General features: G+C 46.2%; 1 protein-coding gene across 1 annotated transcript in view; it reads right to left on the bottom strand.

Moving 5' to 3' along the window:
* LOC118370435 (enhancer of filamentation 1-like) overlaps positions 1–18,467 on the bottom strand; it is a 74,373-nt gene that overhangs the window by 8,809 nt on the left and 47,097 nt on the right. The window contains 4 exon segments of the mRNA XM_052472767.1: positions 4,774–5,585; positions 5,588–5,981; positions 10,232–10,387; positions 10,633–10,731. Coding sequence (XP_052328727.1) covers positions 4,774–5,585; positions 5,588–5,981; positions 10,232–10,387; positions 10,633–10,731 — 1,461 coding nt within the window.

Consider the following 18,467-nt stretch of genomic DNA (forward strand, 5'->3'; position numbering starts at 1 on the left):
TCTACACTGTAAGCAGCTAGCACACACATCCTGAATACCACCAGATGGTACAACCCAATAGGCTGATACAGCCTGACTACCTCTACACTGTAAGCAGCTAGCACACACATCCTGAATACCACCAGATGGTACAACCCAATAGGCTGATACAGCCTGACTACCTCTACACTGTAAGCAGCTAGCACACACATCCTGAATACCACCAGATGGTACAACCCAATAGGCTGATACAGCCTGACTACCTCTACACTGTAAGCAGCTAGCACACACATCCTGAATACCACCAGATGGTACAACCCAATAGGCTGATACAGCCTGACTACCTCTACACTGTAAGCAGCTAGCACACACATCCTGAATACCACCAGATGGTACAACCCAATAGGCTGATACAGCCTGACTACCTCTACACTGTAAGCAGCTAGCACACACATCCTGAATACCACCAGATGGTACAACCCAATAGGCTGATACAGCCTGACTACCTCTACACTGTAAGCAGCTAGCACACACATCCTGAATACCACCAGATGGTACAACCCAATAGGCTGATACAGCCTGACTACCTCTACACTGTAAGCAGCTAGCACACACATCCTGAATACCACCAGATGGTACAACCCAATAGGCTGATACAGCCTGACTACCTCTATACTGTAAGCAGCTAGCACACACATCCTGAATACCACCAGATGGTACAACCCAATAGGCTGATACAGCCTGACTACCTCTACACTGTAAGCAGCTAGCACACACATCCTGAATACCACCAGATGGTACAACCCAATAGGCTGATACAGCCTGACTACCTCTACACTGTAAGCAGCTAGCACACACATCCTGAATACCACCAGATGGTACAACCCAATAGGCTGATACAGCCTGACTACCTCTACACTGTAAGCAGCTAGCACACACATCCTGAATACCACCAGATGGTACAACCCAATAGGCTGATACAGCCTGACTACCTCTACACTGTAAGCAGCTAGCACACACATCCTGAATACCACCAGATGGTACAACCCAATAGGCTGATCAGCCTGACTACCTCTATACTGTAAGCAGCTAGCACACACATCCTGAATACCACCAGATGGTACAACCCAATAGGCTGATACAGCCTGACTACCTCTATACTGTAAGCAGCTAGCACACACATCCTGAATACCACCAGATGGTACAACCCAATAGGCTGATACAGCCTGACTACCTCTATACTGTAAGCAGCTAGCACACACATCCTGAATACCACCAGATGGTACAACCCAATAGGCTGATACAGCCTGACTACCTCTACACTGTAAGCAGCTAGCACACACATCCTGAATACCACCAGATGGTACAACCCAATAGGCTGATACAGCCTGACTACCTCTATACTGTAAGCAGCTAGCACACACATCCTGAATACCACCAGATGGTACAACCCAATAGGCTGATACAGCCTGACTACCTCTATACTGTAAGCAGCTAGCACACACATCCTGAATACCACCAGATGGTACAACCCAATAGGCTGATACAGCCTGACTACCTCTACACTGTAAGCAGCTAGCACACACATCCTGAATACCACCAGATGGTACAACCCAATAGGCTGATACAGCCTGACTACCTCTACACTGTAAGCAGCTAGCACACACATCCTGAATACCACCAGATGGTACAACCCAATAGGCTGATACAGCCTGACTACCTCTATACTGTAAGCAGCTAGCACACACATCCTGAATACCACCAGATGGTACAACCCAATAGGCTGATACAGCCTGACTACCTCTACACTGTAAGCAGCTAGCAGACACATCCTGAATACCACCAGATGGTACAACCCAATAGGCTGATACAGCCTGACTACCTCTATACTGTAAGCAGCTAGCACACACATCCTGAATACCACCAGATGGTACAACCCAATAGGCTGATACAGCCTGACTACCTCTACACTGTAAGCAGCTAGCACACACATCCTGAATACCACCAGATGGTACAACCCAATAGGCTGATACAGCCTGACTACCTCTATACTGTAAGCAGCTAGCACACACATCCTGAATACCACCAGATGGTACAACCCAATAGGCTGATACAGCCTGACTACCTCTATACTGTAAGCAGCTAGCACACACATCCTGAATACCACCAGATGGTACAACCCAATAGGCTGATACAGCCTGACTACCTCTACACTGTAAGCAGCTAGCACACACATCCTGAATACCACCAGATGGTACAACCCAATAGGCTGATACAGCCTGACTACCTCTATACTGTAAGCAGCTAGCACACACATCCTGAATACCACCAGATGGTACAACCCAATAGGCTGATACAGCCTGACTACCTCTATACTGTAAGCAGCTAGCACACACATCCTGAATACCACCAGATGGTACAACCCAATAGGCTGATACAGCCTGACTACCTCTACACTGTAAGCAGCTAGCACACACATCCTGAATACCACCAGATGGTACAACCCAATAGGCTGATACAGCCTGACTACCTCTACACTGTAAGCAGCTAGCACACACATCCTGAATACCACCAGATGGTACAACCCAATAGGCTGATACAGCCTGACTACCTCTACACTGTAAGCAGCTAGAATACCACACAGGCATCCTGAATACCACCAGATACCACCAGATGGTACAACCCAATAGGCTGATACAGCCTGACTACCTCTACACTGTAAGCAGCTAGCACACACATCCTGAATACCACCAGATGGTACAACCCAATAGGCTGATACAGCCTGACTACCTCTACACTGTAAGCAGCTAGCACACACATCCTGAATACCACCAGATGGTACAACCCAATAGGCTGATACAGCCTGACTACCTCTATACTGTAAGCAGCTAGCACACACATCCTGAATACCACCAGATCATCCAAGGGTCAATAAGGGTCAACCTTCCAAGGGTCAATAAGGGTCAACCTTCCAAGGGTCAATAAGGCAGCAACACACCTTAGAAGCTGTAAAGGAATTTCACATCCAAGCTCTCATACATACACCAGGGATCATGTCTTGACATGAGTGGCTAACATCTTACCTACAATGCCTTGCAAAAGTATTCACCCCCTTAGCATTTTTCCTATTTTGTTGCATAACAACCTGTAATTTAAATGGATTTTTATTTGGATTTCATGTAATGGACAGACACAAAATAGTCCCAATTGGTGAAGTGAAATGAAAAAAATGACTTGTTTAAAAGAATTCCCAAAACAATTAGAAAGGAAATGTGGTGTGTGCATATGTATTCACCCCCTTTGTTATGAAGCCCCTAAATAAGATCTGGTGCAACCAATTACCTTCAGAAGTCACATAATTAGTTAAATAAAGTCCACCTGTGTGCAATCTAAGTGTCACATGATCTGTCACATGATCTCAGTAGATATACACCTGTTCTGAAAGGCTCCAGAGTCTGCAACACCATTAAGCAAGTGGCACCACCAAGCAAGCGGCACCATGAAGACCAAGGAGCTCTCCAAACAGGTCAGGGACAAAGTTGTTGAGAAGTACAGATCAGGGTTGGGTTATAAAAAAATATCAGAAACTTTGAACATCCCACGGAGCACCATTAAATCCATTATTAAAAAATTGAAAAAATATGGCACCACAACAAACCTGCCAAGAGAGGGCCGCCCACCAAAACTCACAGACCAGGCAAGGAGGGCATCAATCAGAGGGGCAACAAAGAGACCAAAGATAACCCTGAAGGAGCTGCAAAGCTCCACAGAGGAGATTGAAGTTTCTGTCCATAGGACCACTTTAAGCCGTACATTCCACAGATGTGGGCTTTATGGAGTGGCCAGAAAAAAGCCATTGCTTAAAGAAAAAATTAAGCAAACATGTTTGGTGTTCACCAAAAGGCATGTGGGAGACTCCCCAAACATATGGAAGAATGTACTCTGGTTAGATGAGACTAAAATGTAGCTTTTTTTTTTTAGGAAAACGCTGTCTGGCGCAAACCCAACACCTCTCATCACCCCGAGAACATCATCCCCACAGTGAAGCATGGTGGTGGCAGCATCATGCTGTGGGGATATTTTTCATCGGCAGGGACTGGGAAACTGGTCAGAATTTAAGAAATGATGGATGGTGTTAAATACAGGGAAATTCTTGAGGGAATCCTGTTTCATTCTTCAAGAGATTTGAGACTGGGACAAAGGTTCACCCTCCAGCAGGACAATGACCCTAAGCATACTGCTAAAGCAACACTCGAGTGGTTTAAGGGGAAACATTTAAGCCCAGACCTCAATCCAATTGAGAATCTATGGTATGACTTAAAGAATGCTGTACACCAGCGGAACCCATCCAACTTGAAGGAGCTGGAGCAGTTTTGCCTTTTAGAATGGGCAAAAATCCCAGTGGCTAGATGTGCCAAGCTTAGAGACATACCCAGATAGACCAGTTATACACTCTCAAGTTTTCTGTTTTTTGCCTTATTTCTTGTTTGTTTCACCCCCCCAAAATATTTAGCATCTTCAAAGTGGTAGGAATGTTGTGTAAATGAAATTATACAACCCCTCCCAAAATCAACATTTAATTCCAGGTTGTAAGGCAACAAAATAGGAAAAATGCTAAGGGGGGTGAATACTTTCGCAAGCCTTTGTAGCTACCTTTTTTGTCTTAACTAGCTACCCTAAATTGAATCCTCGACTGTACGTTGCTCTGGATTAGAGCATCTGTTAAATTACCAAAATGTAATGTAAATGTAACATCCAAGTGGTGAGTCGGGCTAGAGTCAGAGTCAGTCATACCTGCAGATGGACGTAGTCATAGTCCTCCATCCAGCTCTTAACACACTTCTCACTATTGTTCATGTTGCCTTTGTCTTGGCTGGAGGGCACAGGAAAGGGCTTGGTGTGGCCCCTGTAGTTATCACTATCTGAGGGTGGAGAGGTTAGAGGGTGGATGACGGCCTCCTCGGGCGTACCACCCCTGGGGTAGGTGGACCCGTTCATGGTGGGTGCTCGTCTAAAAAGCAGCTCAGCATTACCCCCCACGGAGGAGGCCAGCTGCTTGGCGTCGTCGGGCACCGTCCTGGACACCATGACAAAGCGATCCAGGTCGTCACTCTTGATCTGGTGCTTGGAGGCGCTGGAGATGGTCACGGTGTTGAGGGCCCAGTTGCAGTTCTCCAGGCTCTGGTAGGTCTGCAGGATGATCTGCTGGGAGTCCTCCAGCCTCCCCAGCTGCCTCCTTAGCTTACTGTGCAGGCTGGGGTCTGACAGGGCAGTGGCGTTGGCCACAGCACCCCTCCCAAACACCACAAAGTCTCCCAGGGCTGCCCGCACCCGGTCTAGCACGGTCCGCACCTCGTTGGTATGGCGCTCCATGAAAGGGTAAGTCCTCCAGTGGGGGGAAGAGGCCAGGCTCTGCAGGGCCCCGACTGAGGCCTCTACCGCCTGCTGCTGGCGGCACAGCCTCTGGACGGCCTGGTCCACATCCAGGGCCAGCCGGCCCTCAGCGCTGGAGACCGTGGAGGTGGAGGAGGTTGACATGGAACTGTGTGTGGAGCCCGTACTGGAGAAGGACAGGCGATTCACCCCATCCGTCACGTCCCCCAGAGCAGGGGGATGTCATATACGCCTTGGCCCTTCCCCCTGTCCCTCTCCTGGGGGGTGGAGCGGTGCTGGGAGGGGGGCTGCTGCATCCCCCTGGGGATGTCATACAGGTCCCCCCGAGGCACCGCCCCAGAGAGCTGGTGGGAGGGGGGCGGCACGTCGTAGATTCCCTCGTTGTCATTGGCGACGGGGCGTTGGAGGTGGTGGGGGCCAATTGGCTGGGAACTGGGGGGGAAGTCATAGTTGGACTGGGGGGACAGGGAGGCTGAGGGCTTGGTAAAGGTGGGAGGGGGTACGTCGTAGATGCCCTCCTGTTGTTTGTGTTGTTTGAGAGGCTGGGGGAAATCGTAGTTCCCCTCCTGGAGGGCTGGGGTGTTCCAGCAGGGAGGCACAGAGTACACCTGTGGGAACAAGACAAACATTTGTTTAGTGCCTCAGACTACAGTAAGGAGGGCAGTAGACAGTGATTCAACCAACGATGCCTCATGGCGACAGACACACAGCTTACCTATATCAATATCATAGTTACAGACACACAGCTTACCCATATCAATATCATAGTTAGACACACAGCTGAACCCATATCAATATCATAGTTACAGACACACAGCTTACCTATATCAATATCATAGTTAGAGACACACAGCTTACCCATATCAATATCATAGTTACAGACACACAGATTACCCATATCAATATCATAGCTACAGACACACAGCTTACCTATATCAATATCATAGTTAGACACACAGCTTACCCATATCAATATCATAGTTACAGACACACAGCTTACCCATATCAATATCATAGTTACAGACACACAGCTTACCCATATCAATATCATAGTTACAGACACACAGCTTACCTATATCAATATCATAGTTACAGACACACAGCTTACCCATATCAATATCATAGTTACAGACACACAGCTTACCCATATCAATATCATAGCTACAGACACACAGCTTACCCATATCAATATCATAGTTAGACACACAGCTTACCCATATCAATATCATAGTTACAGACACACAGCTTACCCATATCAATATCATAGTTACAGACACACAGCTTACCCATATCAATATCATAGTTAGACACACAGCTTATCCATATCAATATCATAGTTACAGACACACAGCTTAACCATATCAATATCATAGTTACAGACACACAGCTTACCTATATCAATATCATAGCTACAGACACACAGCTTACCTATATCAATATCATAGTTACAGACACACAGCTTACCCATATCAATATCATAGTTACAGACACACAGCTTACCTATATCAATATCATAGTTACAGACACACAGCTTACCCATATCAATATCATAGTTAGACACACAGCTTACCTATATCAATATCATAGTTACAGACACACAGCTTACCCATATCAATATCATAGTTACAGACACACAGCTTACCCATATCAATATCATAGCTACAGACACACAGCTTACCCATATCAATATCATAGTTAGACACACAGCTTACCCATATCAATATCATAGTTACAGACACACAGCTTACCCATATCAATATCATAGTTACAGACACACAGCTTACCCATATCAATATCATAGTTAGACACACAGCTTATCCATATCAATATCATAGTTACAGACACACAGCTTAACCATATCAATATCATAGTTACAGACACACAGCTTACCTATATCAATATCATAGCTACAGACACACAGCTTACCTATATCAATATCATAGTTACAGACACACAGCTTACCCATATCAATATCATAGTTACAGACACACAGCTTACCTATATCAATATCATAGTTACAGACACACAGCTTACCCATATCAATATCATAGTTAGACACACAGCTTACCTATATCAATATCATAGTTACAGACACACAGCTTACCCATATCAATATCATAGTTACAGACACACAGCTTACCCATATCAATATCATAGTTACAGACACACAGCTTACCTATATCAATATCATAGCTACAGACACACAGCTTACCCATATCAATATCATAGTTACAGACACACAGCTTACCTATATCAATATCATAGTTACAGACACACAGCTTACCCATATCAATATCATAGTTACAGACACACAGCTTACCCATATCAATATCATAGTTAGACACACAGCTTACCCATATCAATATCATAGTTACAGACACACAGCTTACCCATATCAATATCATAGCTACAGACAGACAGCTTACCCATATCAATATCATAGTTAGACACACAGCTGAACCCATATCAATATCATAGTTACAGACACACAGCTTACCTATATCAATATCATAGCTACAGACACACAGCTTACCCATATCAATATCATAGCTACAGACACACAGCTTACCCATATCAATATCATAGTTACAGACACACAGCTTACCCATATCAATATCATAGTTACAGACACACAGCTTACCCATATCAATATCATAGTTAGACACACAGCTTACCCATATCAATATCATAGTTACAGACACACAGCTTACCCATATCAATATCATAGTTACAGACACACAGCTTACCCATATCAATATCATAGTTACAGACACACAGCTTACCTATATCAATATCATAGTTACAGACACACAGCTTACCCATATCAATATCATAGTTAGACACACAGCTTACCCATATCAATATCATAGCTACAGACACACAGCTTAACCATATCAATATCATAGTTACAGACACACAGATTACCCATATCAATATCATAGTTACAGACACACAGCTTACCCATATCAATATCATAGCTACAGACACACAGCTTACCCATATCAATATCATAGTTACAGACACACAGCTTACCCATATCAATATCATAGCTACAGACACACAGCTTACCCATATCAATATCATAGTTACAGACATTTAGATTACCCATATCAATGACAAGCACACTTTGCATCACAATATTTTTGTCAGATATTGAGGAACTGAAAGTACTGTTTAGTTTCTGTTGATTCTATATGTGTTAATCTAAATATGGTGTCTGTCTATTCCTCTATTTCTTCCCCCATGATAACTCCATATCAACTTGAATATGACAAGCACTATAAGCAATAAACAGCTAGACCTTTAAAAACAGTATAGTCCTGACAGAGTGGAATAAGGATTGTGAGGTACAGTACATATCATGCAGCATTAAAGTGGAGTTGCATAAATAAAATGAGTGAGCTGTAAGTGATTTCACTCAGCCTTGAAATCCACTCCTGAACCCAAAATGTAATTAGGAGCAAAACAAATAATGGGTTCCCACATATTTAATGTTATTACAAAGCAACTGATGTCCCTAAACCTTGACTGGTCCTGGAACGCTGGTTATTACAAAGCAACTGATGTCACTAAGCCTTGACTGGTCCTGGACAGGCCACGAACACTAACTATTATGATGTCATTAAGTCTGCTGGCCCTGGATAGGCCTGGAACACTAGCTATTATGATGTCATTAAGCCTGCTGGCCCTGGATAGGCCTGGAACACTAGCTATTATGATGTCATGAAGCCTGCTGGCCCTGGATAGGCCTGGAACACTGGCTATTATGATGTCATTAAGTCTGCTGGCCCTGGATAGGCCTGGAACACTAGCTATTATGATGTCATGAAGCCTGCTGGCCCTGGATAGGCCTGGAACACTGGCTATTATGATGTCATTAAGCCTGCTGGCCCTGGATAGGCCTGGAACACTAGCTATTATGATGTCATGAAGCCTGCTGGCCCTGGATAGGCCTGGAGAACACTAGCTATTATGATGTCATGAAGCCTGCTGGCCCTGGATAGGCCTGGAACACTGGCTATTATGATGTCATTAAGCCTGCTGGCCCTGGATAGGCCTGGAACACTGGCTATTATGATGTCATTAAGCCTGCTGGCCCTGGATAGGCCTGGAGAACACTAGCTATTATGATGTCATTAAGCCTGCTGGCCCTGGATAGGCCTGGAACACTAGCTATTATGATGTCATTAAGCCTGCTGGCCCTGGATAGGCCTGGAGAACACTAGCTATTATGGTGTCATTAAGCCTGCTGGCCCTGGATAGGCCTGGAGCACTGGCTATTATGATGTCATTAAGCCTGCTGGCCCTGGATAGGCCTGGAACACTGGCTATTATGATGTCATTAAGCCTGCTGGCCCTGGATAGGCCTGGAACACTGGCTATTATGATGTCACTCAGCCTGGGCTGGTCCTGGACAGGCCCAGAAGTTAATATAAGATAACCCAGGTCATGTCAAATGGCACCCTATTCCCTACATAGTGCACTACTTTTGGCCACTCCTTTCTACCACATCCCTATTGGTCCTGGTCAAAAGTATGCACTATATAGGGAATAGGGTGCCATTTGGTACATAGCCCAAGAGAAGTAATCATTTATTCATTGACTTTCCCTGCGAGAGAGAACGCTATTTTGGCAGGCAACACTTTCATTTAGGGGACTGCAAAGAAGTCATAAATATGATCATTTGACATATTATTCATTTATTACCAGGCAATTAAGAGAAACTAGGACCTGTATCAATAAACGCATAGTAACATTCTCCGGACTTAAACGGCTACCGCTTCCTACAGGCCTTCTGTATGCTGTCTCTCCATGTGGGCAGTGTTTCTGTGTGTAGTATGAGTGGTCCCAGACATACCCCTTGTGTGGAGGGAGGGATATCGTAAACCCCTTGTTTCCGAGGATCCATTTGAGTGGATGGAGGAATATCATAGATTCCTCCTTGGGGACGAGCATTCCCATGTTGTCCGGGAGAGTGTGAGCCCATCAGTTTCCCAGGAGGAATGTCATACACCTGGAAAACATGTAGACATTCCCAAATCAGGATACCATAGATGACATTACATTTACAAGGCAGAATTAGCTATGTGAAACACAGAGGCTGTGTCTGAAATTGCTTCCTGTTCCCTTTATAGTGCTTGGCCATGTCCCTGCACAGCTGCGTTTCATATACAGTAGCTAATTGCATACGGTGAAAGGTTCCATTTTGGAATAGTCCTGATGGATTGAAATAGGCATTGCTATGAGTGAGACACCTACCCCCTGTGGTCTCATTGGAGGAACGTCATAGAGGTCCTGTTGGTTATGCTGACCAGCGCTGTAGGCATAGGACTGTCCCACTCCTGTCGGGGTCACCACCTGTCCACACCAGGGGCGAGGCGGGAAGAAACAAGACATGACAACAGGTTCATGACAGTTCCAACAGTGTTAGCCCTACAAATGCTTAACCCGTATACCAGTCAGTTTGTTTCATGTTGTCATGCCAACGAGTGGCATGATGGCACAAACAGACTGGTACCCAGGCTACCAAGTAGTGGCATGATGGCACAAACAGACTGGTACCCAGGCTACCAAGTAGTGGCATGATGGCACAAACAGACTGATACCCGGGATTACCAAGTAGTGGCACGATGGCACAAACAGACTGGTACCCAGGCTACCAAGTAGTGGCACGATGGCACAAACAGACTGGTACCCAGGCTACCAAGTAGTGGCATGATGGCACAAACAGACTGGTACCCAGGCTACCAAGTAGTGGCACGATGGCACAAACAGACTGGTACCCAGGCTACCAAGTAGTGGCATGATGGCACAAACAGACTGGTACCCAGGCTACCAAGTAGTGGCATGATGGCACAAACAGACTGGTACCCAGGCTACCAAGTAGTGGCAAGATGGCACAAACAGACTGGTACCCAGGCTACCAGGTAGTGGCATGATGGCACAAACAGACTGGTACCCAGGCTACCAAATGCTAGCCCCACATACTGTATATTCACCCTGTATGTCCTATGAGTTGATAATGTAGTCGCTGAGTCACTGTGACTCTAAACCTGCACATCTCTCCTGACTATCATAGCTGGGTCACATTCATTAGAGCACACAGTAGTAAAACGTTTTGCAGTGGAAAACAAAAACAGATGTTTCCTATTGGACATGTTCAACTATTCCCCCCTCCCCTTCATGCCTTTCTCAGTCTGTTTTCTTACGTTTGGTGACTAGTGTATATGAATGACCCTATTCTCTGTTAGTGTCCCGAATTGCACCCTATACTACTTTTGACCAGGGCCAAAAGTAGTGCACTATATAAGTAAAAGGGTTAGATTTGGGATGCAGACCCAGTCAGTCCTCTCCTTATGTGACCCTGCAGCAATAATAACGACTCAGACCAAATCAGTCCTGACTGTGCATGTCTCAGCTTACTCACAGAGCGCCCTCCAAACCCAACCATGTGATAAACAGAAGCCTGGCAAGCAAAGGGCCAATGATGTGGGAGAAGGCTAGATCCAACCACTTAGGCAGCGGCGCTATGGCCAGAAATGTCACAGGAAAGCCATGGTATGCGTCCCAAATGGCACCCTATTCCCTATGAAAGTGCACTACTTTTGACCAGAGCTCAGCCAACAGGGCTGGGGCCAGAAACAACAAAATAAAAAACTAAAGCCATGAAGTAGGGGACTGAGCTGTCATGAGGTGTGATGCTGCAAGTGAAAACAGACGTCCCAGGACATGGGTGTCACTTCGGGTCCTCAAGGGAAAAGAGGCAAGAAAGAAAGAAACAGCCCAAAAGGCAGTAATGCAGTGACAGCTTCTTCCTCCCTTTCCAGCATTTTCATTCATGGGTCTCTCATTACACTCACAAATGTTCCAAATAGAGACATTTCGAATGTCATATTATGGCTATGTACAAAAGGGAAAATAAATGTACATAAATATGGGTTCTATTTGTTGTATAAATCTTGCTGTTGCTGCTGCGATGGCAAACTGTGGTATTTCACCCAATAGATATGGGATTTGTTTTATATTTCTTTGTTGGTTCTGTGTAATCTGAGGGAAAATCTCTCTCTCTCTCTCTCTGTGTCCCTCCCCCATCCCCCTCCATAGACACACAACCCACTAGCATGGCCACACTGGAACACGCAAGGTTCACTGACAGGGCTGGAAAACAGGACACATACATACCCTTCCAGTTACAACAACAGAGAGACTGCTTGTAACGGTGGGTGCGTGTTGGTGGCAGGGAAGTCAGGCGCAGGAGAACAAACTTGGTATAAACGGAGTTCTTTAATAAATGCTGACAAAACTCCAAAATGTACAAAATAACAAAGTGGGTACAAAACCCGTCGCGCACCAACACTAATTAGCACATCTCATACAATCAAAACAATCTCCGACAAGGACATGAGGGGAAACAGAGGGTTAAATACACAACATGTAATTGATGGGATTGGAACCAGGAGAGTCGATGTGAAGACTTTATACAGGGGGTACCGGTACAGAGTCGATGTGAAGACTTTATACAGGGGGTACCGGTACAGAGTCGATGTGGAGGCTTTATACAGGGGGTGCTGGTACAGAGTCGATGTGAAGACTTTATACAGGGGGTACAGGTACAGAGTCATTGTGCTGAGGTACAGGTTATACAGGGGGTACAGGTACAGAGTCATTGTGCTGAGGTACAGGTACAGAGTCATTGTGCTGAGGTACAGGTACAGAGTCATTGTGCTGAGGTACAGGTACAGAGTCATTGTGCTGAGGTACAGGTACAGAGTCATTGTGCTGAGGTACAGGTTATACAGGGGGTACAGGTACAGAGTCATTGTGCTGAGGTACAGGTACAGAGTCATTGTGCTGAGGTACAGGTTATACAGGGGGTACAGGTACAGTCATTGTGCTGAGGTACAGGTTATACAGGATGTCCATTATTGAAACATGGGAAAAAACAATCCTGCTACATTCTATTTCTCTCACACACACATGTACCTTTGATTGGGAACACGTGCTACCAGATACAGCAGCCAGTTAGCCTTTAGAAAACGTCAAAGTCCTGGACTAGAAGGTCCATGTTGCTTTCTCCGTAGTCCCTACTACTTCCTGTGGTGTGACTTTGTGTGGGAAAGTTGCAGCGAATGGACATAGAACACAAGGAGATCTCTGTTTGCAGTTCCCCTCTCTCAATCTCAGTCCATAGAGATGGCTAATACCGTACCTGTTGAAGGCAGAAAGCCACAGGGACCAGTCTGGACACTCAACAGGTACATGTCAGGGTCTGTATCCTAACCGGCACCCTATACCCTATACAGTGCACTACTTTTACCAGATCATGATGGGCTCTTTGTTAAAAGTAGTGCACTATAAAGAGAATAGGGTGCCATTTGGGACGTAAACAGCCACTTTGTGCTCCCTTCTTTCTGTCAATGGGTCCTCTCAGGCGATGCCAGACGCATACTGCTCATGTATTTCCCATATACACCCTCTGTTTACCCAGCAAGCTTTGCTGTTGCGGCGGGCCCGGCCAGGGTACTTGGAGCTCCTAATGGTGGTTTGGTAAATATTGACCAGACCTCTTTAAGGAGGAGGTAACTTTGTGTGGAGGCAGGTAGGTGTGTGTGTGTGTGTGTGTGTGTGTGTGTGTGTGTGTGTGTGTGTGTGTGTGTGTGTGTGTGTGTGTGTGTGTGTGTGTGTGTGTGTGTGTGTGTGTGTGTGTGTGTGTGTGTGTTTGCGTGCGTGCGTGCGTGTGTGTGTGTTTGCTTGTGTGCGTGCGTGTTTGTAGGTGTGAGTGTGTGTAAAAAGACCCACTATGAGGCTATCGTCTCATTGCTCCATCACACGCTGATGACACGTGTCAACGGTCCCATCAGACCTGTCAGTGGTGGCCGGGTCACACTAATGGTGATAATGACGCTTCCAACAATTGACCCCTTTGTTCCAACCGAATTGGATGATTCTATCTATTCTATGGTTTCCATTCATCTATTCGTCCCCCATCTCTCCCTCCCTGTCCTGTCCTTCCATCCCTTTAAGCAGTCCGCATGCTTCCCAGCCAAAACAGTTTCAGAAGACTTTGTGCATATATTATGATGACATTTTTTGTTCATTTTGGACTTCGGTGAGGGTTTTTTCATCTGTTTGGGCCCACAACATGTTTTGCTCGAGGCCAGCTAAAGTTCGGAAGGCCAAAGTCTACGCGCCTTCGTCCAAGTCTTTTAAAAGAGTATGTGAGCACACTCGTTCGGTTCGGCTTGCTGAGGTCTGCTTGGCGCCTTTCCCCAGCAGGACTGAAGCATGCCGACACCTTTATCCAGCAGGACTGAAGCATGCCGACACCTTCTCTCATATTACCTACCGTTCCACCATCCCCACTCACCCCTCAGCTTCCATCCCCCATCTACTGTTCGCCTCTGTCAGCTTTGTCACTGAGGGAGGGCAGGAGTCATGCAGGCAGACTCCGGGATACATGTGGGTACCAGTGAAATTCAATCTGCTGCCACCCAATAGGTGCTTCAGAACGTAGAGGAGAGTGGTTTTTCCTCCTGTCACTCCAAAGGGAAGGGCCGTGGCAGAGTTCCTTTAATAGCCTTGCCTCTTGGTTTCAAGGGGGGTTTCAAGGGGGGCACCTGCGTTTGCTGAATCACAGTCGGATAGCTTTACAGTGTTATTATAGGTTACCTTTCTAGCTTTTCGCCTAATGTTCCCGTCCACAGCTCCACAGTGGCCTATTAAAGTGACAAACTAATTAATGCAGGCAATTACGTGGACAAACCCAAGAGGCCGCAATCAGCCGTCTCCATGACGACGGTGTGACCATGTGGCCAAATCAATATCCAAACAGAGATTGGGCATATAAGAGGGGCAAAAGGGAGCACACACACACATACGTGCACGCGCACACGCGCACGCACACACACACAGATTACATCGCTAACAAGGATAATATTTTATTCCCTCTGATCAAAGGGCTTCTCAAGACAGGACCCAACTTTAATGTGATTATGCTAATAGGGGGAGGTTTTAATGATGGCACGGTCATTTCCTGTTTACTTTCCAGAAATGAATTAATTATTAAGATGTCCCTCTTGACCATTGAGAAATGTCTGGGCTGACCCCTGCCAGCATAGATGTTAAACATGGGAAAATGTAAGTTACCTTTCATCTCTCTCTCTCTCTCTCTCTCTCTCTCTCTCTCTCTCTCTCTCTCTCTCTCTCTCTCTCTCTCTCTCTCTCTCTCTCTCTCTCTCTCTCTCTCTCTCTCTCTCTCTCTCTCTCTCTCTCTCTCTCTGCGGTGGCAGGACGGGGCCAATGCCTTTTCATACAATGAGATTTATGACCTTGCCCTGGGTCAAACCACACAGGCCAGTGATTCGTCACCACCGCGACAACAGAGAGCAGACAAGTGTCTAAAGGAGTGGAGGGCCACAGGAAGGAATCATTCATTTATCTGCTGCTGGGGCCCTTCCACACATGATTAGAGGGAGAAAATATGTCTGTCAAGCATCACAAACAAGTCCACACAGTACATTAGTGCTTAACCTGGTTAAAATCATCTTACCAGGCTAACGGATGGCTCAGTTACCCAAACAGTGCACTTCCTCAATCCTCTGTGACTTGTGGGAGTTTATTAACTCAGTCCCTCTGTGTTCCTGTCTGTCCTGCTGGTATGTCCATAGTCCACATCAGTGAATAATAGAATCTCTATATGGGTATTTAACATAGTGACAGGAAGGGCCCATAGAAGGAGCCTTGTAAGGCAGGATGTGAAGCAGAGGAGGCGTTCCAGCCTGGTAGGAGTAGATAAGAGGCTTTGCGGGGCCTTTGAACTTTAACCTGACTCCGTCTTTGAGCGCTGTGACCTCACTGCCTGACTCACGCAGGGGGAATTACAGAGAGAGAGAGAGAGAGAGAGAGGGAGGGAGAGAGAGAGAGAGAGAGAGAGAGAGAGAGAGAGAGAGAGAGAGAGAGAGAGAGAGAGAGAGAGAGAGAGGAGAGAGAGAGAGAGAGAGAGAGAGAGAGAGAGAGAGAGAGAGAGAGAGAGAGAGAGAGGGAGAGAGAGAGAGAGAGAGAGAGAGAGAGAGAGAGAGAGAGAGAAAGGGAGAGAGAGAGGAGAGAAAGAGAGAGAGAGAGAGAGAGAGGGAGAGAGAGAGAGAGAGAGAGAGGAGAGAGAGAGAGAGAGAGAGAGAGAGAGAGAGAGGGAGAGAGAGAGAGAGAGAGAGAGAGAGAGAGAGAGAGAGAGAGAGAGAGAGGAGAGAGAGAGAGAGAGAGAGAGGAGAGAGAGAGAGAGAGAGAGAGAGAGAGAGAGAGAGAGAGAGAGAGAGAGAGAGAGAGAGAGAGAGAGAGAGAGAGAGAGAGAGAGAGAGGGAGAGAGAGAGAGAGAGAGAGAGAGAGAGAGAGAGAGAGAGAGAGAGAGAGAGAGAGAGAGAGAGAAAGGAGAGAGAGAGGGAGAGAAAGAGAGAGAGAGAGAGAGAGGGAGAGAGAGAGAGAGAGAGAGAGAGGAGAGAGAGAGAGAGAGAGAGAGAGAGAGAGAGAGAGAGAGAGAGAGAGAGAGAGAGGGAGAGAGAGAGAGAGAGAGAGAGAGAGAGAGAGAGAGAGAGAGAGAGAGAGAGGCAGAGACAGAGACAGAGACAGAGAGAGAGACAGAAACAGAGACAGAGACAGAGACAGAGACAGAGACAGAGAGAGAGACAGAGACAGAGACAGAGACAGAGACAGAGACAGAGACAGAGACAGAGACAGAGAGAGGGAAACAGACACACCTTTCAGAATCAGAGCTGTAAAAAAAATAAACAATAAGAAGCAGTGCCAGTGGCTGATGATAAACGTCCCTCTGACACCAGGGTGACAAAGTGGTACAAGGCAGCTCCTGGTTTCCATGTGAGGGGCTCTTTGTGTGGCCGAGAGCCCCAGGGATGGCTTCCAGCTTCAGGCCAACACTGGGGCCTTGAACGGGGCAGCTGTGGGATGCTTTAGCTCACCCTCCCAGGAGGGTCAGTCAAGGACAGACAGGGAGGGCCACAGCATCAAACTGAGCAGCCTGGGAAAGCTAGCTAGAGCCAGTGCCAAACCTCAGTGTGCCTTTATATACCACATGAACAGAAAATAACCAGTCGCCAATCTGGATTTGCACACACACACACACACACACACACACACACACACACACACACACACACACACACACACACACACACACACACACACACACACACACACACACACACACACACACACACACACACACACACCATGCTGGGTCCTTTCACTGTGGGGGATGACATGTCGACACATGGTGGCTTTGATGGAATATGAGAGGGGGATCTTCAGTGCAGGATGTTGCCTCAGTGCCCATTACCATTTGATTCCTCGGAGGAGGAAGTGTGTGTGTGTGTGTGTGTGTGTGTGTGTGTGTGTGTGTGTGTGTGTGTGTGTGTGTGTGTGTGTGTGTGTGTGTGTGTGTGTGTGTGTGTGTGTGTGTGTGTGTGTGTGTGTGTGTGTGTGTGTGTGTGTGTGTGTGTGTGTGTGTGTGTGTGTGTGTACTTGGCAACCAGGAAATCCCTCTTCTAATCAGCTCAGTCAAACAGAACACCTACACAGCATATAACCTGTCTAAAGCTCTCAGCCAATCAACAACAGGACTGAGCATTCCTCTTACTTCATCAACCGAGACCAGGACTGCTTCACAAATGGCACCCTATTGCCCCAGTAAAATGCATTATATATAAATATATGGAATATCAAATCAAACTTTATTTGTTACATTCCCCCGAATACAACAGGTGTAGTAGACCTTACAGTGAAATGCTTTACTTACAAGCCCTTAACCAACAGTGTAGACCTTACAGTGAAATGCTTACTCACAAGCCCTTAACCAACAGTGTAGACCTTACAGTGAAATGCTTTACTTACAAGCCCTTAACCAACAGTGTAGACCTTACAGTGAAATGCTTACTTACAAGCCCTTAACCAACAGTGTAGACCTTACAGTGAAATGCTTACTTACAAGCCCTTAACCAACAGTGTAGACCTTACAGTGAAATGCTTACTCACAAGCCCTTAACCAACAGTGTAGACCTTACAGTGAAATGCTTTACTTACAAGCC

The sequence above is a fragment of the Oncorhynchus keta genome, chromosome 20 (genome assembly GCF_023373465.1).
Source record: "Oncorhynchus keta strain PuntledgeMale-10-30-2019 chromosome 20, Oket_V2, whole genome shotgun sequence".
NCBI classification, from domain to species: Eukaryota; Metazoa; Chordata; class Actinopteri; order Salmoniformes; family Salmonidae; genus Oncorhynchus; species Oncorhynchus keta.